General features: G+C 38.3%; 1 protein-coding gene across 1 annotated transcript; it reads right to left on the bottom strand.

Moving 5' to 3' along the window:
- Positions 1–12,649: 12,649 nt before the first annotated feature.
- LOC139125509 (NXPE family member 1-like) lies at positions 12,650–16,397 on the bottom strand. Its single transcript, XM_070691577.1, has 4 exons — positions 15,956–16,397; positions 14,553–15,261; positions 14,098–14,144; positions 12,650–13,631 (listed from the first exon to the last, which is right to left on the bottom strand). The coding sequence occupies exons 1-4, from the start codon at positions 16,013–16,015 to the stop codon at positions 13,575–13,577; spliced, it is 873 nt and encodes a 290-aa protein (XP_070547678.1). The 5' UTR covers positions 16,016–16,397; the 3' UTR covers positions 12,650–13,574.
- Positions 16,398–26,665: the final 10,268 nt, after the last annotated feature.

Here is a 26,665-nt window from a genome sequence, read left to right on the forward strand (position 1 = left end):
TCGATATATAATGATATTATATTTTTGGACGAAGCACTATATTGGCCACATTTTGCTTTCTTTGCCTTAAAGCAAGTCAGAAGGGGGAACTTGAACGCATTGTGAGTTTGTTGGGGTGGGATAGGGCACTTGAAAAATCTGAAAACAAAAATAGTGAAACAGTTATCAAACACTGCCGTCCCTTTAATGTTAGCACGCCTGTGGGCATGTCGACCAAATAATTCGGTGACGATTGACTAGCAAAATCAAATCCGCTGAATGGTAGCCTGTGTGAATATGGAGATAAAATTTGGTTTTGTCCTTGGCTCCATTTACATTCACATATAATTGTGAATGACGAAACACCATTACGCCACAGCAGAGCATATCTAATCTTTGAATGAGCGAACGCCATGGCCGAGCTCATTGACATGCACTATTTGTTTGATACAATCTTTTGAATATCTTTTTATTTTTCGATTATAGGCATACAGTGCCTCGGTCGTCTCGGGTCTTCTCGTCTCTGTATACGCGCACGACAAATTTTAAAATCACTTATCTGAATTTTTAATGTTGAAACATGCATTTTATTAACAAATGTGCAAACGGAAATCGTGCGGCCAGATTTTGAGGCATACAGTGAACAGTGCCCATCAGTGTAGTGAACGGCTGTGGCCGTTTAGCTCTCTGAGCTCTGCTGTTACTTATACACTCTGCGAATTTTAAAACCACTTGTCTGTAATCGAATGGTGAAACATGCATTATATTAATAAGTGTGCAAACAGAAATCATGCGGACAGCTTTTGAGACATACTGTGAGCAGCGCCCAGAACACGGCAGTTGCAGCGCTCGGCTGTCTTGTACACATTACTCTACAAGGCATTCGATATGTTGTTCTGGGCATTCAGCTTGTTGTGCTAGGCATTTACGACTTGTTGCCGGAGTATGATAGAGCATGCGCATACTGTAACATAAAACCATAAATTCTTAGACTGTTTGACTCGAGACTGAATAAATAAATACTCATTATATACCCGAGCATTGTACCTTTGATCTGTCGGGAAGGCCTATGTCGGTTATAAGAAGTGTAGTGCAGCCGCTTTATGAATTCATTATATAAAAAAAAAATTCCGACCAGTGAAAGGGCCGTGACTTTTCTTGATTCAGAGTTAGGTTTGCATGATTCACAACTTTGGTCGAATTCTACCCAGGAAACTTGGACAGTGAGGCATTGTCCAAAATTACGGTAGAATGTATTCCTACCTTAAAAGGCTGGCAAACTTCAAAACGCAGGCCTAGTCGTGCCTTGCCGAACTCAATCTGATTAAAATCCGATGACAAAATGGGTCGGTATTACGATCTTTTTTATCTGCGGCAGCACCCTCAGTGAGAGGAGTACCTCAGGAAAAAGTCCCTTAAGGCTGCATTCACATCGGGGGACTCCAAAAAAAGTGCTCAGATTTTTTCAAATACCCCCTTAAAAACTCACACTGCAGTTGTGTTCTAATCCGCCCCTTCTGACTTGCTATAATTTTGAAATCCCCCCCCATTTAAAGGAAGGAAAATGTGGCCGATATAGCAATTCGTCCAATCATATCAAATCATAATACATTGGGGTCTATTGGGCAAACTATTGGCATTTTCCCATAAAACAAGCCAGATATCTACATTTATGTGTGTGTGATAATTCATGTATATCTGGCCACAGTCCATGCTCCGGCTATCGCTTAGGAAACTGAGTTACAAAGTGATCCTTGAGTTCGTCGCTAGACTATCATAAGATGACGAACGTGGCTTTAAGACACTTTTTATGCGTCAGTGCAACAGACTTAACTGTTTTGTGAATACGTTTAAGAGAATCCAACAAAAATTTAATTACTGATTAAATTAGCTGAGTGGAGAAGTACAGTCTTGCTGGCACTTTGATTTGAAAACCGGACGCTAGGTCACTGACAGGGTGAACGAAAGTGGGTCAGAGCGTCAGTGCCATACCCAGGCTAAGCCATACTGAAAGTCAACAAGGGTGATGAGTGAATGATGAGTGAATGAACAAGAAGCCCTTATTGTAAGACCTAATTCGATAGACGTCTGAGTACTATTAAAATTCACGTGATTTTTAGACAGAAGCTGAATATTGTCTATCTCTGATAATACGACATAAGTAGTATAAGAATAAGGCAAATTAAAGCTGCAAGCAGCACTCGCGAGGCCCAAGCAGTTGGCATGGTTGAAAGTACTCACCTGATGATACTATGCGCAAAAGTTGAGTTTTAAATGGCCTTACTCTTCTTATAAAGAAGATTTTGAATATTGTGGTTTTTGTAGGTTTTTGTGAAAACCAATATGACCACCATATCACATGACATTGAACATTTGATGCTAACAAAACTAAGGATGAAACAAGCAAAATGTCAGTTCAGTGGTGCCAGATCCAAATGCATTTCGCAAACTTGATAGTACTCTTACAATTGACGACATACGTAAAATTTCAATTCAAAAGGTCTATTGGTTTTGGAGTTTCAGATTTAAATAGATTAAACTGGATTTTGTTGAAATCCAATATGGCGGCCAAGGTCACGAGACCGCTATCAATTTTATTAACAAACTGTAAAGAACAAGGACCATGATTTCTATACACACAATTTCAAATTGACCAGACGCCTAGATCATAAGAGAGAAAGTCTTTTAGGATCTCATAAATCCAAAATGGCCGCAAGGTCAAGTGACTAACTAAAATTCAAGGGTTAGGTTCACCACTTCTTATTGGCCCTGATCACTGTGCCAAGATTGGAAATGTACATGCAGCAGTTTCCAAGATCTAAACTGACAAAGAATTGACGGAAAAGAAGAAAGAAGAAGGAAGAAGAAAAACCACGATGAAACCAATAGGGCCCAGCCGATAGGCTTGGGCCCCTAATCAATGTTGGGTAGTGAAAAAGAGAATATAAAAACATCTCTTTTTGTAACATGTTTAACTTGTTAGGACATCAGGACATCAGCAAACTTTCTGAAATACAGACACCATGTGAGCAGATTTGTATCATAAAAATGTACAAATTGTCCGCACATCCTCGAGTTCAGTGGGACAAATGTAGGATATATATAGTCGCACCTACTCCTATATAACATCAGAGAATATGTGAATAAAAGTTTGCAGGGCACGAGGGATTAAGAACCCATAAATCATAATCCATAAAACATAATCCATTCTTCAACGAATATCTCCTTTAATTGTTCATTCATGTGGTGCAGCCTCCAGTCGCTGTTATAAGTACGATACAGCCAAGATGGCTGTTCTCTCCCTTGCCCTCCCCCCCCCCCCGACAGCAACCACGCCATCTTTGTAACGTTGTTTGAAACGAAGGAGAGCCAATTTGATGCAACATAACTCTTCAGAGAAGGCCTCTAGTGTCCAAAAGGTGTGGTGCTCCCAAGGTCTGACAACGATAAGATAGCTATAGTCTACCAGGTCGTCTATGATGTCTCCAGCAAAGGTAAAGTCTTCAAGCCTCTTTTACTATGCGTTCCTGCCACCTATTGAAAGAACAAATGACAGTGATATTTGGTTCGTGTATCACGTATCCCTGAATATTGCCACAATAATTACCCTCTTTCGATATGACGTTGCTGATAGCCGTCATGTTTATTTACGGTAACTCGAGTCTACAAAGATGTTCATATGTTTTTATTTCCAAGACAAGATTTGATTTTTTGACGTCGAATTCTCTGTTTAACAGATTGTATGATGCCAATAGCCATACCCATGTCCAAGGAACGTTTATTCGACAAAATTTGAAGAACAATGTGGAGTTGGTCGATGGATGTAGTTTGAACATCTTCTGCAGACAAAATAACAAACTGAATAATAAATAAATTTGCATGAAGTCGTGTACATTGCAGTGTGTTTCTCAAAAGACAAAGTAAACGGTCGGCCAAATCTTTGACGATCAAAGCGCTCCAGTTGCTTTCTGCTAAATTATTTAACTCGCTTTTTTTCGTCTTCAGTAAACCTTTAAGACTTACTGGGCCTATAAGAGTAATTCTATTTGTTTTCTGGATTACAAAAACGAGACAGCACACGCCAACAGAAGTTACAATGGGTGGTTTGTCTTGATGGCACCTTTTGAAGTCACTGGCTGGTGCCATTTCTGAAATGAGACTGCAATACAGAGTTAAACCTATAATCTCAAGCAAAGGGAAGATTTCCAAGAAAACTTATGTTTGTGTGTGTTTTGTTGTTTTTTTTTCTTGGACCCCCTGAAAATGTGTCTATATGTACGTATAAATCCATTCAAGGCTGAACTGCTTAAGCCTTCTTGATCTGAATCAGTGAGTGACCTCGCTGGGTGAGGGTTGGTTATCTCAAAAAGACAACTCCCATTGAGCTAGTTTTACTTCCAATGCGCCCTTAAAAGTCATTAACTGAGTTGACTCGACCAAACTTTAAGCGATAAAGTATTTTCCATCAACTGTTATGGCATATTGGTATTTATTTTCTCATACTGGCGATCACAACGATTGTTTTGCAAAAGCTATTTGTTGAGGTACTCACCATGAATAAGCATTTTCATAGGCGTTCCTGCAACACGTACTGTGCCCAACAAAAGACGTCATGACAATTTTTTACTTTAGGCATTCTCCATTTTATTATCTGTTCTGATACATGAGCAACCAAAGTAAAGAGTTTACTGCTGTACAGGCTGGATCACATCCTTAGTATTTTTTACTATAATCTTTAACTTCGTGTTTTCCATACCCATTGTGAACTTTTGCAGCTGCCCTGCCCTGTGGCGAAAAAAGTTGTCGATTTCCCCTGCCCGGGAGAAAATTCCCTTTAAAATTCATCATTCCCATGCAGACATGAAGCTCCCCTGTCTGATGATGAAAAAACCTTTGGATTTCCCCTGCACTGGAAATAAAATTTCTCCTTAAACTTAACATTCCCCTGCTTCCCCTTGAAATTAACATTCCCCTGCAGACCTGCAGACATATACTGTAGTGGCCTTCTATTTGGTTTCCATCCCGAATGATATGATGTACTTGCCCTTGATCCCCCCTCGCTGAAAACACCATACACATATTTAATTTTATAAATAAGTCAGCTTCCCCTGTCTCCGTTTTACAAGCAACTTCCCGTCTTCTTGTTCCCCCAAATCCAGGTCTCGAGGCCAATCAACCGATATCTTCCGAGCCCGACAAAAACACCAAATATGCTCCCTGCCAGCTAAAAATTTGTCCCTACCCAAGCAAAGTTAAAATTTCATCTGCCCTCAAAAAATTGCTCCAGGAATAGCTTTTTGAGGAATAGCTCCGTTTGCTGCACCTCGAAAAAGACTTTTGGTGACATGAAGTCATCGCCAATGAGATACTTATGTTTCTCTACCCAGACTGAGTCGTTGCCAAGCTCCACACGGACATTGTAGCGCGGCTTGGATAATTATAAGCTAAATAGGGAGTCTGACCAATAGTCACACCAATTTCAGCAGCAGGCAAACTTAAATATTTCGGACTTAATCGGTTTTCTTTCAGTCCTACACTGACACGTTTGCTCAACCGAAACATTTTGGAGGACAATGTGCAATGTCACCTGCAGCAGAGATTGATGGGGCGCGTGGTAAAGGGCTATCCTCATGCCTGTAGCTACATCAGAAATTATACCGCTCTACAATCACTCTGAGGAGATTGAGTCGTTGCCTAATATTTTGGGAATTACTCGCAGAAAAGTAAGATCATCACGAGTACATTCATTACCTATGTTGCTCTTAACTATTCTATCGCCACGCAAATCTTTCATACTGTATGGCAGTTAAATAAACAGAACTCAGTCTCTATTCAAATTAGTCTGTAATGAAAACCTAATTTGAATTCATTTTTGACTTAAAATTATCGTCAACAAGTCATTTCAGAGGTCAGTTTTTGCTGGTACACAATGAAATAGTGATTCAGACATTTTGGTACTTATGTTACCATCAATAATTAACAAGGTGTGTATATGATTTGTTCCGTTTAGTTCCGTTGGAAGTAACAGGCACCACCTGACCGAGCAGCCCTGTTCTTTTTTCATGATTGTCTGCATTTTAGTTTCAAACGAATGTCTTGTCATAATCTAAATCACGGCTACAAGTGGCTCAAAATAAAGTTATCAGATTTCTGTTGAATGTCCCGCCTAGAGCTCACATTGGGCCGGGCGAATTCCGTCAAGTAGGTATGTTGCCTGTTGAACAGAGAGTAAACCAACTTAAACTTAATCATATGCATAATATCTTCAATGACCATGCTCCCGATTACATGAGAAATCAAGTACAAAGATACATAAGCTGTTACAATACAAGAAATAGTGTTGCATCTTTCAAGATTCCAAGGGTAAAAGGTTGTGGCATAAATTCCTTTAATTATACAGGTTCCGTAATTTGGAATAGTTTACCTTTGTCACTAAGACAATGTGAGTCAATCAGTGTATTCAAAAAAGGAGTAAAAGACCACTTAATGTCAAGAATGTTTCTCTGATTTTAATGAATGATATATATCTAGCTACACTTTTTTAAAACAAAATTGTCATGACATTTTCCCCATGTATTCCAATACATCAAGCAGAACAATTGCGTCTTGTCAAAATCAAATCCGTCATTTTGTATTTTTTTAACATCGAGGACCACAATGGAAATAAGCATCAATTGCTTTCTTGTGTTATCCTCGGCAGTAATGTGAAATGTACATTTTATATATTTTATCTTAATATTGCCAATAAATTCAATCAATCAATCAATTGATATCGCGCTTACCTATAGAGTTATGTTAGCTTTTACGACATCATGCCGGAAAATGCCGAGAGCTTTTGACCGTTTAAGAAGGGCTTGACTACGCAGTTCTGCGTAGTGAAGCTTCATTACGTATTCATGGTGACCCTGGCCAGCTGTCAATAACTTTGGGGGCTTTTGTCTTTTGGCCTGCTTTGCATATGCGTCGTTGGACACGACCTGCCAATCACCCACGTAGTCAATTAACTATTAATTGACTGTTTACCGACCCAATTAACACTATCCAGCAGTATCAGTCATATGTTAATCGCGTGGCCCGGGTGGGCACAACGTGGGAACGCGTGTATTTCTATGTGTACGTTTCACTTGTGGTGTCGTTTGTAACATCATGCTTTTGAAGTCCTTGTTTCACTTACAGTATTACCTTCAAGGTGACGGGCTTACTATTAATGTTCAGTATCATTGCACCGAGTTCTGCCCACGGTGAAAACCACCTGTTTGCCTACTAATTACTGCCCGTCGCTGCCCGTCCTGAATGTAGCCTATCATAGCTACAGTAATCAGTCAAATATATAATACCCCGCGCCTTATACTTTCTATATACACTTGTAAAATCATAGTCCGAGCCGTAAAATTTTGACTTTCGATCCGATATACAGGTTGATCGTTGAATCGCACCGGCGCATCCATGTTTACTTGCCCAATAAGCTTACTACTCTGCAAAGGGTGGTAGATGGAATTCCAGGGCAAAATGAACACCGGGGCGAAACTTTTTGTGAATCCATGTGAAAACATAAATCATTATCTGTTTTGATATATACTCCTGAGTGTCCGGTTTGCCTTGCAGAGCTCGACGAGTCTACATGTTGCTTATCATTAGAAAAGTAAACCTTTGCAACAAATTGAGTCTTCGTCTTTTGGTTGGTGTTAGATTACAGCGCGCGGCAAACGTTTCCCATACACTGTCTCGTCACGATCACTGCAGTCGTTGTAGCATGTCACTGACAACAAGCATAACACTGCACTACATGCACATCACCAGTTTTCTTTTAGGTGTTTACTTTAAATGGGAACTTTATGAAGAAACAAGTAAATTCTTTAAAAAAAACCTTTCTTCTCCTCTCGATGTCAGCAATCACGACAACAGTTCCTTCAGCATGCAGTCTTTAGGGACTGGTCAGTTTCTTCAGCCTGGGGGGGGGCCGGTGGATTCATGGGGGGGGTCACCCTGTTTTTGACTTGGTGATAGGGGGGGTCACCATGTTTTTGAAATGCCCAATAGGGGGGGTCAGTGTGTTTTTGAATTTTGACACAGGCTCATCATTGCCTAAAATGCTAGTGTCAGCCACAAATTTCATCATTCAGTTGTATTTTTCGGCGCGCCCTTCGGGCGCGTAACTATAATAATCAGTCATATTTTTCAGCACGCCCAACTTTAACATATCAAGCATACATACATCAGAGATATCTGTATGTTCAATATTTTTCAGCGTGCTCTTCAAGCGCATTACTTTAATATATCAGACATTTTTCAGCATGACTTTAATATACCAGGCATATATATCAGAGATATCAGGATGTTTCATATTTTTCGGCGCGCCCTTCGGGCGCCATACTTGAATAAATCAGAGATATCTTGATGTTTGCTAAGTGAAAGTGTACCATTATGAAATCTGCATTTCATATGAAAAGGATGACAAATTCTGTTCTCTCTATGAGAATTCAGTATGAGAAAGCAACTTGCACAAATATTTCACAATATATATATTTGATACAGTGACTTATTTTAGAGATAGAAAAATGACAAGATATCTTTCCTTCTCATTGATACAATTATTTTCCTTTGTTTCACAGGTTTTCTGTAGAAAGATGCTTTTTTATGAACAAAATAACAGTTAAAAAAGGCAGTTTTTGTCATTATTAGCTGTGCTTTTATGGTTTCAATGTTACAAGAAAAGATCCTCTCAGACACTGTACACATCAGATTTGGCTAAAAAAGCTCTCTATGACTCCTCAGGAAATCTAATTGGATGGTTGGCAAGTCTTAACACCCATCAAAGTTTTTGATTCACTGCTTTTTCCTCTTTGATATTAATGATTGACATCCATTTCTGTACAACAGTTCAGGACATCTGGTTAAGCATAGAAAGTGTGAAATACATTCACAGCTCATTCAAAATACAGCTCATTCAAAATGTACTGTATTCAAACTTTAAGATTGACACTTTGAAAGTCCTATCTTACAACTGACATGTCAACAATTTCATTAAAACATAGAATGACTATTTAAAATATAAATATACCGGTATGTAAAATGTAAAATATAATACATACATATATATATATATATATATATATATATATATATATATATATATATATATATATATATATATATATATATGACGTTATGTCCACCTTTTATTTTACCTATGTCGCGCCCCAGGGGGGGGTCACCCTGTTTTCGAAATTTGGAATAGGGGGGTCACCCTGTTTTCAAAATTTGGAATAGGGGGGGTCAGCCACTTTTTGACGTCGGCAAAAAATAATCCACCGCCCCCCCCCCAGGCCGAAGAAACTGACCAGTCCCTTAGCATTGCGAGTGCAGTCTACTCTATCAACAAGTTTGACACGATACAAAACTGAATATTGTCAACCAGAAAATGCTAAACACTCCTAAATGAAACTTTAATCCCGCTTCTCTTTTGTCTCAGCTAAATGAAACTTTCTCAATTGACACTTCTCTCTGAATAGACACTTCTCTGAGCTACAAAATAGACTTGAAGAAAAGAGTTGATTTTGCACAGGCAAGTGCAATTCAATCAACACGGTACATTTTGTGCCATTGAATAACACACCAAGTGTTTCTGAAATAATTCACCGTATTTTGGCACTTAATTTCCCGGACGGCATCATACACGGCAACGGGTTAGCATGGAGGGGACGATGATATCTCTCTGCCTTCAAAATATTCTTTACCTTGCTGAAAAAATACAATGTTTCACTGTAATAAAACGCCGAGAGTCAGTCCGGTTGATGTTGAGGACTTTCCTCGAGATATAGATCCGACACTCGAAAAATATGCCAGTGAGTTTTGTCTGAGTAATATTTCCTAAAATCAAAGTACACAAAGCTGTAGCTGAAAAAAAACTTTGATGATGTGCTATAGCTATAGTGCGGTGTCAAGCTTGTTGTGCATGAGTGGCATGCTGAAACGACTGTCATTATTGTAGACGAGACAGTGTCTGGGAAACGTTCGCCGCGTGCGCTGTAATCTAACACCAAATACTCAATTTGTTGCAAATGTTTACTTTTCTAATGATAAGCAACATGTAGACTTGTCGAGCTCTGCAAGGCAAAACGGACACTCGATCAAATTCCACTGTAATTGTAAGTTTGATCAAAACCGAGACCACATTCAAGGGCTATGCAGACTGTCCATGTACGCACACACAGGCAACCAACGGTGAATATCAGCGTCAGCGGCATAACTATCGGGTCGTAAATCGATCGGCGGTTTGGGGGCCCTGGACTATGATTTTATAAGTTTATATCACAAACAAATGTTGTGGAATATTAAGATATCGACCTATTACTGTATTGAAAAGGCCAATTTCGTGACGGGCATTGCTAGAAGAATGACGGGCAGGGACGGCAGTAATTAGTAGGACTGTTTCTTTGAATACTGTTCGATATTAAGTGACGGTCAAACTTTTGGGTGGTGCGCGTGACCGGCGGCACTGACACAAACTGGTTTGACAAGCATATAATTCAGGTTTTGTTCAGTGTTGTTACCATTTGTCCGTGGTGGAAAACATTGACGGAAAACCAGAGAAAACGGTCCCGCTCCGAGAACAGCCCCGAGACGGGGACGGCCACACTTTGGGGGAGCCATTGAGCCATTGAACTCTTCTCTTCTCTTCTACCATAGACAGTTCTCGCTATACTGTCTATGTTTATAAAAATAAAGTCATCTGGCATTTTGAAATTTCTGTAGGCTCATATCGAAGTCGGGCGATTCCATGGCTCTTTGGGGCAATTAAGTGTACGTCGAGCTTAAGGAATAAGGTTACATTCGCGATGTTTTATTCGAAATCATTTATTCTAGGGCAAATGCACACAATTTATGCCGTTGGAAATACTGGCCGCTCATAAACAAGACAATAAACTCAATATGTGTGCATCTTTACTTTATTGTCAAAGTGCCAACGACACCTACAAAATACAGAATAGTTCAGTCCAGGTATTTGCAACTGTGCCATCAGACTGGTCAACCGAAAATCAACCATAGGTGTCTTTTGGCACGCGTATACGCCATACACCTAGGCGACGGTAATCCGCACCACTTATCACTATCTTGAAGGTACTCCTCCCCCTATACCACTGGCTATCCCGCCCTCAAGGCAATACGTCATTCGACCAAGCATTGTTATTGTAATTTCCTGCATAAAATTAACAGCGAGGTCAACCGGTCAAAACCTCTCGGCATTTTTCTCATGATGTTTACAATGGTTTCTGAGTAAATCTGAAGGTAGACATAACAAAGAGGGGAGCAACTGAATCAATAACGCACAGATCAAGAACTCCGTTGCAACCAGCATAGAATCAAACTGAACATTACTTGTTCATGCAAGGTGGGCCCTTCATTACATGCCTCGTATATCGAACTTATATCGAACGCTCCATAGGAGCATAACTGGTAAATGGTAACTCGTCGATGACGTCGCGGGCCGCATAGTCATCATTGGACTTAAAGTGAACCGGAACTATGTTCAACTTGACAACTTTATGATGTAAAAATGTTGCAATTTCATGTTTGCCATAGAAAATCCTGTTTTAAGACAATTTTGCAGGGAATAAATGATAAACCGCATAACAGTACTTTAAATATATAAATGCGCCATTCGATGATGAAAATCTTTCCATTTTTAACGGATTTTCGTCTAAGATGGAAATAAAGAATTCGATTATCATTTGCCAATAAACCTAAACATTTTGAATGAAAATTGTGTAAGAAAAGCGTGTAATAAAAACCTTAGGTAGCCCAAACAAGGGATATGTACCCTTGGGGCAGGAGACCATTTGCCCTCCTTACGTCGGGCAAATTGTCACCTCCCTTGGGCACATAGCCCATATGTTTGGGCTATAGGCCTAATATATATCATTCATCTGTCGGACGTTTTGAGCCCCGACTAATGATTCATAATCCCACCGACCCTTTCGAATAAGAATCATGCAAAGCGGATATAAATACATGTGATTCATTATGTGCCGTACTTGGTAGCCATACACGAAATATCGCAAACAGCAACTTTAAATGTCAAATTAAGACCTACAAGTGTAGTACAAGTGAAATAGCCGCAAGGTCGCCAACAAGGTTACTTCAACAATACTATTATTACTGAGTGGGCCAATTAAAGTTTTTATAGGTATAAATCTCTCTGAAAGAAATTCAAATTTATGTAGGCCTTAACATATGCTGCTATACTTCGTGGGTCCGCAGTCAGATTCTATCAAAAACAAGGGATTAAAATACTTTATTTTACGAAGTTTATGTTGTTGGCTTATTATGAAATTCAACTGGGATACTTTTATCATTTATTCCTCATGAAATTTGACTCTTGATATCTGAAGTAAACTTTCAAAAGGTGTATTATAAGCCCATGCCAGTAATATTCCTTGTGAATTTAACTGTAATGTATCACCCATGTCGGTGAACTTCGAGATATCCGTGTTAAACATCACAAATCTCGGAGAGTTCTTGAATGACACTCATGTTGATAGGACATGCAATATTCTGAATTTAGCCCTTGCAATCGATATATACCATTATATGCACTAATGTGAACGTATCCCTAAAAACCTGATTATAAAAATGGTCACTTCCATTAACATGGACGCATTTCGAGCCATCGTGCATATTAATTTTACTTTACGGCATGCTTTCAAGGTTCTGAGATATTAACTATCAATTGTGACATTGGACAATGCGTTGATTAGGCGTAGTTGACAGACAAAACATGTTCGGCGATCTATATTTTTATCGTTTGAGTTATGCAAATCATTTTATGGAAGGAGCAGTTATGTGTTCCAGAGGACAAATGTAGGATAGATATAGTCGCACTTCCTCCCTTATGACATCATGAGGCATGTGAATGACTATTTTGCCCGGATACGAACGATTTAGATCCCAAGAATAGTAAAACATAATCCACTCTTCATTGAATATTTCCTTTAATTGTTCATTGATTTGGTATAACCTCCAGTCGCTGTTATATATACGATACTGCCATGATGATTGTTCCCTCACGTGGGCCCCCTTGACAGCTACCACGCTATCTGGGCAACGTTGCTTGAAACGAAAGAGAGCCATTTTGATATAGTATAATTTTTCAGCAAAGGTTTCTGGCGTCCAAAATGTGAAGTGTGCCCATAGACTGACGACGACAAGCTGGTTGCAGTCGGTCAGGTCGTCTATCATGTCATCAGCAAAAATGGAATCTGCAATTCTGTATCTACTTCGCGTTACGGGAAGAGCTTCAAAGAAGAATTTGATAGTTATGTTTGGATCCTGTTTTCCGTATCCACGAATGTGGCCAAGGTATTTTGGCTCCTTTGGTTTTACGTTCCTGTACTGTGTGTCCCACATTGTTTTCGTAGCATTTATTTGGAGTAGCTGACATATCTCTTCGAACCATTGTCTCAGCGTCGAATCTCCAAAAAGTAAAATGTTCTTATTTGCGAGACAAGATTTGACCTTTGTGACATCAATCTTCTGTGTCCTACAATGCGCTGGATGCCAAGTTCCATTGAACCAATGTCCTTGAAATGTTTTATCTACAGTCTCTGAAGAACAATGCGGGAGTTGCTCGGTGACTCTATTTCGATCATTTTCTAATGAAAAACCGAATATATCAGCATAAATGATCAAGAAACAGCGGACTTTCAAAATATTATGACACAGCTATGGTAAGCATGATAAATGAAAATATGAAATCAATACTTTGAGGACAGCTAAATTGTGAATTACCTTGAAAAGGTTCGTAAGAATGTTGTGTTCTCTTCTCTCTCTCTCTCTCTTCTCTCTCTCTCTCTCTCTCTCTCTCTCTCTCTCTCTCTCTCTCTCTCTCTCTCTCTCTCTCTCTCTCTCTCTCTTCTCTCTCTCTCTCTATATATATATATATTATCTGGCAAAAATACGTTGACATAATTTCTTCAAAATACTCACCAAAAATAATAATTTTCTTATATATATATATATATATATATATATATATATATATATATATATATATATATATATATATATATATATTTATCTGGCAAAAATATGTTGACATAATTTCTTCAAAATACTCACCAAAAATAATAATTTTCTTCGGAGTTTCTGCGACAGCTTTTGATTCTCTACCAAATAAAAAGAAAAAAATATTTGTATAAAAATAAAAATATTTGTATATTAGAGTAAACAAAACCAACATTGCATTTTGGTAGCTTCTATTTTCCACATTCTTAAATGAACACAACCAATTCAACGAGCATTCCTATTGGTCGCGACAACTATACAAAGTTTATCCACAAAATATCTTTTTAATTAAAGCAATAATAAATGTCCCCGCAGTGAGGACACGATATAGTACAAATTGTGATTGGTTCTTACCGGCAAGACGGTTACATGAAGTTTAGATTTAGACAAAATGTAATGTTCTCAACATCGAACAATACGTATTGCATGAGTCGATGGAGTGGTACCATTGTATGCGTAGAACGATTTACCTATTCCATGCTAATACTAAGTGTTTAGACCATACTTACTTCTCAAATAGATGTTTATGTTTACTCGCGACATCGACTGCTGTTTTAGAAGGAAATACGGCCACAAGATGGTGAAGGCTGGAACAAGATTGTTCGGCGGTTTATCACAAAGCAGTAAACTTCTTCCAAGACCTGTTTTGTACCTGTATTCACACTTATTTTCCCAAGTTCCTTCGCGATGCAACCAGCACATGGTATGGCTGCTCTTAGCACCTGTCCCAAAATAGCCATGCCAAGCAGTTTTGTCCTCTAGCGGTATGAACTCTCGCTCTAAGCAACGAACAGCCTCTCTTGTGTGGGTCAAGGAAATAACTATCGTTGACTGGCCGACACACTTTGCAACAAATATGACAAAGTATGTGCCGTTACCCAAGTCCTCAACATGGCCTGGTACACTACACTTCCCGTAATTTTTGTTGGTTAGCAGAGCTTTCCAGAAATCACCGCCATGCACACGTTGGCGTCCGTTGACGTCCTTTGCATCAAGCCGAAGTTTAATAACGTCCCCATAGTGAATTACTGTAAGGTTACTTATCGGAGTTAGCAGTGTTCTCGACGCATCTGTAACGTTCATACTACCTAGCTCACCGTTTGTACTATTCCAATATGGCGGCAGCATCGACATCACGCTAGGAACCACCAACGTCTTTCTTGAGTTAGTTAATATAGGCACTGATAATTTTCCATAAACGTTTACACCATGATATACCTGCAGAAAAAGGGAAGTATTACGTATATAACGATTGTCGACATGGCAGAGACTTTGATAAAATAAAAAACACACATTGTGTATAACATAAACACAATTAATTTTGATTCAATCAATCCTTTTAATTTTGATTTAATCAAAAAAAAAAAAGAAAAAAATCTGTATAGCAAATTCACTGATACCGATTGCTAGACTATCAATGGCTTTTGATATATGCCAAGGAAGAATTAAAAATGTTTCTTGGTGTTTTGTCTTACATAAGCTTTGGCCAGACTACTACAAACTAAAAGTATGAATTACATTGGGTAAACTTAACAGACTTTTAAACAATGTTTTACACATGCACTCATCTTGATATACGATATGAAAAATTCAATTGAAAATTATTTTAAAGTGGAAATATTCTAACTGGTTACAACTGGATCAATAATTCGTATGATTCCTTCATAAGGCTTTTTGGCTAGCTTTCTGTTTAAAATACGGTCAAATCGAGACTGACTGTTGCCCCTCTACATGAATATTCAACCGGTGCATGACTGGTGCCCTTGAATTACAGCGTTGCTTTCAGTACATGGTGCGATGTTGTGTGGTCAATTGCAAAGTAAATCATTTAAGCTCTAAAAATTCATTTTGCTGGTGACACAACCTTTGTTCTGCAGTTCAGCTTTAATAAGCTGTTCACTCATATTCTTACCGTAATGCACAGCAGCATCGAACCAAGTGCTAGTATCAAGTATAGGCGTTTTATATTCATCGTTGTGATTACTTCTCAACTGCTGGTGGTTTCTTTCCTCTCATTCAGAAAGTTTTTTTACAACAATCACCTTGCACTCTGTGGGTTTAGATCGGTAATGCGAGAGTGTCGTCTTTGAACTCAGACCACTCACTCATTAGCATATACCGTTGTCATGGTGCCCACTCTTTTGATTAACATAAAATGGCCAGGCTGTCGTATAGTTAACACATGTCGTGAAAGATGTACCTCACCCAAAAAATTACAATGCACGGCAAATAATACCAACCATCTACAGTGAAAAGCATGTCATCATTCGTGAACTCGACGTGCACGGTGCAAAGTCATTGATGCTTTCAAGGCCAAAACGTCTTTCTAAAGAAATTAAGGACTTTCCTTTCAATGACTGAAGAATGCAAACATTGGTGTTTTTGGCACAGTGCAAAGTCATTGATGCTTTCAAGGCCAAAACGTCTTTCTAAAGAAATTAACGACTTTCCTTTTAATGACTGAAGAATGCAAACATTGGTGTTTTACTGTCTCACTGAGAGTTCAAAAACTTTGAAGCACTCCTTATGTGCTAAATAAGGCCTTTATTTATATGGGCGTAACTGTGGTTATCATTATTATTATTATTATTAGACTTTATTTAAACTCGATAAACTGTTGAGCCTGAGGCTCTTCTCACACAGAGTCGAGTATAACAACATTTACAATATTTACATTACAAAATAATTCAGGAAGAAAACTGGTTGGCTAGTGTATTGCACTGGCGTAAAGAAAAGGCCTTTTGTTTCGGCCTAAGATTTATAACTCGTTATCCGAAAAAAATATCTCTTCGTTGAGTCAATACGGCCGAACGAAATGTTTGAAGTTGCCTTCATATAACAAACGACACAGCCTACGCGAACTGGTCACGATGTCCATCAATCTGATTAAATCAGATGTAGGGTACGGCAACGTCTACTTACGTGTACGTGGTATTCTCTTGCTGTCGCCTCTCACTACAAGAGAATACCGCGTACGCGCAAGTAGACGTCGCCGTACTCTACATCTGATTTTAATCAGATTGGTTGTCCATACGAAGTGTGAAGGTGTTTTTGCATTGTTTCGTTTTTCATGCTTTTCTACAAACAGGGCATTCATTCAGTGTATTTGTGACATTTTACGATATCTCTTGACGAGGCTGTTTTGTTTCAATAGTATTAAGTATGCTAAATATCGATGACAAACTTAGTATTAACCAAACGAACATTAGATCTCGATGATACGTCTACATACAGTCACACAGAACGTTGGTCTTTATATTTAAGGAAACCCAAAGAGAAAAATGCAATCTTAATGATCTTGATGAAGTAGTCTGTAAAGGTAGCCAGTCAAAGAGACGCCTGTCGACCACATGACCTTAAAAGAGGTCAATTCGCGTCGCACGATGAAGTCGTACTTTCTTTGTAAAGGCCAACTTAAAAAAGAAGTGAGGATAAACAAGGGAGTATATCCAATCCGTGATCTTGTTCAGAATAAAGTCGAACTGACAGGCAGTAAATCAATCTCGTGATATATTTTGTATAGTTCAATGTTTAGAATGGTACAGCGGGCTCATTAAACTGAGAGCGTCCAGACCTTATTCAGTATACATTGTATAATGATTATTATTTGACGTTAAATATCGGACATATTGTTTTATTTAATTACGATTGTAAAAATTTAAAATCGATGGTATGGTGTTTATGACTAACTTGTACTGCAAGCAAATACGCTTTTCTCATGATACACAAACGACATTAAACAAGCAATGGAATTTAATAGTCTAGAGCGCCTATGTGAGACAATATAACTGCTGCAGTTTTTGATGAATCTTATACAATTCTGGTCCTCTAAATGTGTTATACATGTACGAGTTGCTACCGGAGTTCATTTTACGTGTGGCGTAATGGCAAATTACACTGTGTCCTTTGTTGAATAGTTGTTCACTGCTGCGTGTTTGCCGTGCTTAACTTGTTGTTTCCTTTAAACGGTCGTTTGTCAGGTCGTATTGACGTCGGTGTTCTGCTTTCTGCAATCAGAGATGCACTTTCGACGGCCGGACTCGCTCAACCATGTTTCTGCATTTCCAGAACAATGGGACTTTTCAGCTCATACAAACTGTTTCGACTTTCAGTATTAGTTTAAACATATCATATGACAAAAGGATATTTGCGTTGCCAGTCTGTTTAAATGTTATCCTAGTTTCAGTGCCTACTCGTTGACTATCTCTTTCAACATGTTGAACAGATGTTTTGTTTCCGTAGAGTTCAGTCTTTGAAACGAATGTTTCACTACGTTTTTTACCTATAGCTGTCATGTGGCGGCGTAGGACATCTTTATTGTAGCAATCTCGGTAAGTTGTCCTATTCAGGGCAGGGAATAAATTTGATTGATGATTTCCAATAAATTTTCTCAAATTTTAGTTCAGGATTACATCCCATGGGCAGATATCTTTACGTGTGAACATAACTATAAATTTTAGAGCTATAGCGCCTGGTGAAAAGCTGATAAGCTTCTGTTATCTTAGTGAAATGTCTGAGAATTAAGGCACTATATGAGGATTAGGGGCATAAAACAAAGGAAACTAATGTGTTAAGATAACTTTGTAAAATATAATGCCCTAGGTTTGTATTTTCTTTTATGTTACTTATAAGACTGCTTACTTCTACGGCGTTTGAAAGCCGTAGATGTGGTCTCTCGATACAAAGTTCTGATAAACACAACCATTATTTAGAGTAAGGTTTCCACAAAGGTCAACACGGTGACTTTGTTATGTCGTTATTTCTCAGCAACAGCAGTAAAGTAGCTGTGTCTTTGTAAAGCATTTTCGAACACCTTATTAGCATGCAAACAGTCCGTGTGGGCCCACAAATTTATTGTGGATCTCAACACTATTTTATATGCAGGAGACCATAGGCTTCTCCGAAAGCTTCGTAAGGTTTTTATCGATTTCATAAGACTCGAAATTAAGAGCGATGTCACATAATAGACTGTCGAGGTGAAGGTGATATATTTCTAGTGATGTTATAAAAACAGTAATTCCACTTTAATGAACATTTTTTCCGCCACATTACTTTGAAATCAATACTTTATTGAGAACAATACATTCTGATTTTTAAGATCAGATGCCGTACGGTGACTTGATAAGATAATTGACGAGCCTGGCATGAACTGTAAATGCTGCAGGTATCACGGCAATCATTCCAGCTCTGAAAGGAACCGATTTGCCTTTAAGTTGGTAGTTATGTTTAATATATGCTAAGTTTCTTAACGTATCGAAGTATCGAGCTCAAGGCAATAATATCACAAATGAATTGATTCTGGCCATACACCGATCAGCGTTTGAAATTAACGTTAGTCTTGCTTTCCGAGGCCAACTATTTTCCGGACCCGAAGGATCGAGAGTTTTGACATGCAAGCTGCTCCGTGTGACCGATCCAAAATATATACAGGGTAATTTCTGTACCCCACTATTCTCATAACTTATCATTTTTATAAATAAATAAACGTTATTTTCCCAATCCACATTTTCCTGCATTTAATGCTGAAAGCATCGTGCCAAACAGTTGACATGGTTAGTTCAGGGCGCATGCGTTCTTTAACTTTCACCCTATATCAGCACAACGTATGCTCAAACACTGAGAGGCACCTTTGTTTAATTTTATGCGCCTTTTTTTACTTTTACGTCATCAAAATTTTTACATCTGATTAACCCTCCCCAATTAATTACGTCCAACTTAAGTATAGTATGGAGATTCCAAGACGGACACGTGGCGACGTCCCATCGCTGCCATCATTATGATGGTGTTGTCGGTCACTTGGTAGTGTGTAGGGGCCGGCAAGGCTGGTATTCCGATTTTGAAGGGTTGTAAGGAAGACTTGAGGCAGCAAGTACTATAATTTAAAGATACCACTTTATTCCACTATACGTTAGGGTACAGTACAATAATAGAAGGTAAGCTGGAGAGACACTGACCGGTATACACGTGGGCCAAGACAGATATATATGTCCTGATGAGCAATAAAGACAGCAGTGAGCTCATGAATAATAATACTATGGCACCATGTCACACTCGTAAATCATGACAAAATTGAAAAATTACGAAAAATAATGAAAGTTCAATAGGGATTTACAAACGTTTTGGTTAATTTTAAGGGATGACATTCGTATGATTATGAATTCAAAGGAAATGCTCAGCCATATACATGTCTCGTCAAGAAATATTGTTGTTCCCTTTCGTACGTCAGTCGATGCATCGGAGTTCTTGGACAAGGCGTTTTGACTTTGAACAGAACTTAAATGAGCGTGCGCAAAGAGGTTTCAAGATTCCAGTTTCCAATGCTGTAATACTTAAACGGTTTAAGTAGTTTCAACACACCCAAACATTGTCACATGCCGCTCTCATGAACGGGCAATGACGAGGGATAGGGGATGCAGGCAGCTGCAAAATGCTTAAGATGGATAGTGCCCTGGGCTTGGAAAGAAACTGGGGGTGAAATGGCTACTAATGTACACAATAAAGGGAATAAGAAAACCACCGAGACGAGAACAAAGACAATCGAACCATGCTTTAGACCATTGTCGGATAAAATATATGACAAGGAAGGTTTTTGTAGAAGCGACACTCTAAAAGGTCAGCTCGATCATATATTTGTCGCAATGACAAATTGCCGATTAATTTTTCCAGTGAGTTTATAAAGTTTAAATAAGTCGTGTTAAAAAAACCTAGGAAATGTTATGAATAATCTGAGTTTTCTATGATGCTGTATGAACATTGCTGTCTATCGAACAAAGAGCAGGGTCAGGGGTCAATTTATTCACCATCATTCATGAGATATAGATCTGAACGACGTCGAAAAAGGTTTTGACTAATATACATATTTTTAGTTTTTGGGACGGACAGTTTTCATAAAGGATCTTTAGTTTTACAGTGCTCCCGGTCCTGACCGTTAGCTGTTTATCCTTAATTTCGAACGATCATACAAATGCGAGATCACCATACAAAATCCTGTAGAAATAAATAAAGGCATATGCAGATAATGAAGGTGACCAAGTCATAAAAAAGGTGTTGTCTGTAAACACAGCAAAACATCTGATGCAAACGAAGGGGTATGCGACGATTGCTCTTGACATAAATTCAAATTAAGTCGACACGAAATAATCCCATTGCTTCACCTGATTACTCTGGTTAAACAAAGTAAATTACAATATCATACAATACATTGCTGCAGAGCATTGGAAATGTTTATGGTAGTGTTTAACATCGCCGGTAACTGTTGTCAATTGCGCTGCCAGTTGGAAATAATCAGACATCAATGAATAAAATTTAGAATGTTGATATCTTGTTCACTATTGATAGAAAGCTCGAATAAATATTAAATCGTGTGAACTTCAAGATTCTCTATTTAGGCTGTATTTTTATAGTCAGTCATGTAATGACTGAATGCTAAAAAACGTCAATACATCCCTAACGTTACAAAAAGACATGGCTTAATTAATGATTACTGCTAAGACACACTAAATTAGCCTGCAAGGAAATCTTGATAATAATAAGGTTATCACAAAATACCGGGATTTATGCCCGAATACATCGTGCAGCGGAAGTATTGTCCGAAATGCGTAGCGTTGGGGAAGCGTACGATGTACGAGGACATAAATCCCGGTTTTTTTGGAAATAACCCTGATTATTATAGAACTTTTTAGCCAAATTTTACAAGGAGAAAGTCAAAATTAAAGCATTTTTGGGATGCCCGTCGCGCACTGCACTGAGCGATCGCGAGCAGACAGGGAACGCGTTCAGCGCGTCCACTAAGCGCACAGAACGAAATTTCAACCCGCTCTGCGTAGTGCACGTGGTAGAAATTGTAGGTAAGCAGCATAATTTCACTAAAATTCACAGGTTTTGGATTGACCACTATAAATTTCGTTAACTACTGAATGTCCAGAAGTATACTTTTTGTTAAAAATTTACGATCATCCCTCCTTTTTCTACGTTGACGTAAGATGTTTTGAGGTCAAAGGTCAGATAGCGTCCAATAACACTTGAAGTTATTGTACTCACCGTCAAAGTTATTGGACTCTGATACCTCTGATACCTCTGATACGGAAAGTTACTGTACGACGAAACTCCATAGGTTACAGACGCAGGTGTATAATAACATATAATAATGCATTTGAAAGAAAGTAAGGTCACGTCGCTATATTATATCTACTGTAGACTGAGATTACTTACACAACGAAGTGTCCTTTCCCATGTTTAAAAAAGTGGTGACAATCACTGCCTAAACAAGTATATACAGAAAATTGCACTGATTTGCACGACTGTGTCAGCATCAACGAATTACGTTTGCATGCAATCAGTCTCATACCATTGCATATCAAGTGTGTTACGACATTAGTCGCTGTACCAAACATACTTGAATTAACGAAATCGTATCATTTATATCGTCGGATGATTAAAAGTTGGTCAGTCTGTTCCGTTTGTTACAGAATGTCTGTATGCATGTCACTGACTGAAAAAACCTACAATGATCCGTCAACTCGCACATTTTAATTATACAATTTCTTCTTTCTAATATTCAAAGTCAGCAATTATCACTCATCATAAGAGACAAAGTAGACGTAATAGAGTTATTTAACAAGTCTAAATAATATTTGAAACTTCCGTGAAATGTATACCTGCTTGATTTTAAGGTTTTGAAGGAAAATATTGTTAAACAGTAATTATTTTGAAACAGTAATGCTGTTTTACATAAAATTACCGTTTACTTTGAATAATGTTTAGTCTAGCAGTTGATATTTTATTATTTTCAATGTGTGAATTTGGCGGGATAATAGTGGGTGTTAGTCACGTGTCTCGGTCTAATTCTCAAAGTCTGCACATATTTCTTTTTTTTTACTAAGAAATGTGCTGAGTCAATTTTCAAGCTATCTAGATACAAACTTGTTAAAATTGATCCCGAGTTACCCTGAAATGTTACAAGTCCGAGACCCTTACCTTAAAATACATGCAGCACGCCATCGTATTTAATTGCGATTTTTAAGATAACCTTTTATCGATCAAAGAAGATAAACAATCCTAAAATTCAAAAATGCCCTTCATCACTTGACTAATGGAGTACAAACGTAACAGAGCTTCCACCTAGATTTAAAAGGTCACAAGCTACTTTGAAAATTGTTTTTTGTTATGTATATTTGTCATCAAATCAGAACGTTCGAATAAACAATATTATTTTAACATCAAGAAAATTAATAGTTTATGCTACATAATTAAATGGAGGATTACAATTGCAATAAGTATACAATATAAATAACACTATTACGATAATTAAAGTCAACATATCTACACAGACGAAGTGATTAAAATGTAAAATTCTGCTACTCTGTTCGTATGGTTGTGGATTGAGTGTACTTAAGCAGACATTCTAACAGAAAACGTTCGTTTCGGATCTCAAAGAATCTTAAAAACGTTTTCAGTGATCATTAAGTGAACTCATCAATATCTGATGCTTAAAGTCAGATAGCCTTGTAACATTGCCAGAGTTTTTAAAGGAACCTGTCATTATTTTGCTTTGGTTTATCTCAGCTGACACGGTCAGTGATAAATGTGCAAGCAGCTGAAAGTATCCTGAGCTAGTGACAAAATAATAGAACTACATGTTGAAACCATAACAAAGGGGGCTAATTACTCCTTTGGTCCAAATTTTCCAGCACAGACGAACACTGATAGACTTTCGTTTTGTCCATGTGTGTCCATGATCGACTTGTGGCTAAATTACCAAGGACTGGACAAAATTTCTGATAACTGGACGATGACCCATAAATGCACAATGACCGTGAGCAGATGCTGCAGTGCAGCAGATAGCAATTGTGGCGCAAATGCAGCGATCTGGTCGTTTGAGGCCTGAAAATAGCATTGCCATATTCGTGATATAGCGCAGTTAGAACGCCATCTCTTAGTCAGAGAAATATCCCTTTAAATGACTATTAGCTGATTTGTAAAATACTGTAACGATATTATAGCGATAAACCCCCTCAGGATCATGCACACTACCTGTTATTGTCCAAATGCACTCGCAACGTTCGTACATGTATCATGCTGTGGACTGTTCGAAATCTCGTGGTGTACATGTTGCGAGGTATAGTTTATACGTGATTCTGCATCACATTTATTAATTGCAAATCTGATCAGGATTACCGTGTTGATAAATCCGCTGGTACCTTCCCCTACTCTCATCATATTTGTCATTAATTATTCCAAACATATTCTAAAAGAAGTGCGCTGCATTACCTATATTGCACTAAGCTGTTACTAAATACTCCCAATATCACTATTAATTGATAATCCTTCGCCTTCGCTGTACCAAAGTCACCATTATGCCAGGTTTGTGTGGCCAGACTTGATAAGTGAACCAATGTTGTATACCAGACTGTTCATTGTTTTCTGAGGACAAAAACGTAGACGAATATATTTTAGTTTGCTAGCCTAAATATCGCTTCTTGTTTCTTTATTTTCTCACTTCCTCTGTAACTGCCCCCTTCCCTATTCGTGACCCGCAGAAAATATGTTGAAAAGGGTCTGTCACTTTGTAATTGCCAAAGCCTTATCGAATAAAACAAGTCTCGACGAGTTCTTGTGTACTGGTCTTTTGTCAAGTCTGGTTTATTCCGTTGACAAACGATTGTACCACTGAAAGTTATGTCTACAACCTTTCAAATTTTCAGAAATATGCTGAGAGCGTAAAAATTCGAATACAATGCGAAAATACAATGTGTCACTATTGTACTGAATGAAAAAGAATCGATATCAAAAAAAAGCATGCAAGCGACAAAGACGTAGTTGAAATCTGATTTGAAGACAAAATATATTGATCCTCATACAAAGTCACTACAGGCAAAATATGTAAAAAGCCAAAATTCTGATACCAATACAAAGTTTGACGAGTGCGAATTTCCTGTAGCAAAGTTGTATACACATGTCTGGAGTAAATTGCATCTTAAAACCTCGGACTCAAATCAAGTTGCAAAGTGTGACACTCTGTACCTCAAGTATCTTATTAAAGCTCAAGCATCAATTTCTGTATGAGAATCTTACGCCTTTGTCCATAAGGAAAGGGGCGACGCTGCTTCCCTGTGCAACGCCCTCAACATGAGCGCGGTGTTTATTTGTTTTTATTAACGGCAGTCACAATCACGCACTTTGACTTCGTTCCGATAGCTAAGTTTGATGTCACCACTAAATGAATAGAGTTACGAAACGTGACAAGTTTAAAAAATGCAGCTGTTGACAACTTCGATGTTGATCTAGTATGTTTTTATTCTTCTGTTTATAGAAAAATGGAAGTTACTTATGAAGATAAAATCCACAGTTACAAGACCCAACTACAACAGAAGGAAATTAGATATAGCATACTTGGCATTGGGAAAAGAGATTGCAACAGCATGCCGTACGTGTTACCCATGGCATTGAAGTTTCAAGTGAAATAATAACACTGGAGTAGTTTATATAATTTGACCTCCAGGACAAAATAAGAATTTTACACCCATTTTATTCATTTATCTACATGGAGCGAAGGAAAAATTAACCATCCATGTAACTAAAGTGTGACCCTGACCTATATATGAACTCACGCGCAGCAGTGCATTGTCCTGTACTAAGCGGGGAAATTCCCTGCTGAGCATGTTTATACATGTACGGAAATTCCGTGTGAGTCATCACCATCAAACTAGCCTATATAAAGGACCCGTTGTCAGTCCGGCCGGCCGGTCGCGGAGTCTAGCTGAAGTTAACTAACTTTCATATCCATTCAATCCATAATATCGTAGATATCGCTCCAGAGGGGGACTAAATCCTTCTTGTTTTTGTATTTCTAGCGCCTGATGAAATATGTTCTGAATAAGTTCTGACTCCGGAGCCTCCTCATTCCGAAGGGTTGCGCCTTTTTCTTGTATTTGTGTAAGCAGCTGTTTATATTGAACATAATAATGTTTATATTTCTCTCGCCTCTTTGATACTCCCGTTTTCCTTGTATTACATCAATAACAACACCAGGTATAGGAGTTAAGGCTAACAGTACCGGAACTGTTGGAATTGCTGCTATTACAGCAGAGCTTACAAGAATTCCCTTAGTAATATTAAGAGCCATATCAATTCGACCCATTAATTTATAACTGCGTCGATATGCAGCACTTGTTCTTTCTATGTAATCAGCCAATTGTTCAACGCTTTCAACAACTGAGATGTGCATTTTTACTGTATATGTAAGGGGGGGATAAAAAATAATTGTAGTAATATAGAAATACAATATGGCAGAAGGAGGAGAGAATATAGAACTCCAGGATTTCGATGATGCAAATTTGAATGATGACGATGTTACTGCTGAAACATCTTTACCGATGATACTTTTGCAGAAGCCGGTCCTTCCCAGGCTGGCTCACGCGATAGCCCGCAGGTGGGTCGTTTGGATGAACTTAGAGTAGGAAGCAAAATATATAAGGTTAGACAATTCTTAGACTATAATAAAATTACTGATCCGGATGCACTAAATATATTGGCTACGGAATCTGAGATTAGGGATGGAAAGCTGTATTATAAAAACCTCAAGCTGTCTAGAGATAGAGGAGGTGGATTTTATAAGCTGTCC

Source organism: Ptychodera flava, assembly GCF_041260155.1.
Source record: "Ptychodera flava strain L36383 chromosome 3 unlocalized genomic scaffold, AS_Pfla_20210202 Scaffold_25__1_contigs__length_14229661_pilon, whole genome shotgun sequence".
NCBI classification, from domain to species: domain Eukaryota; kingdom Metazoa; phylum Hemichordata; class Enteropneusta; family Ptychoderidae; genus Ptychodera; species Ptychodera flava.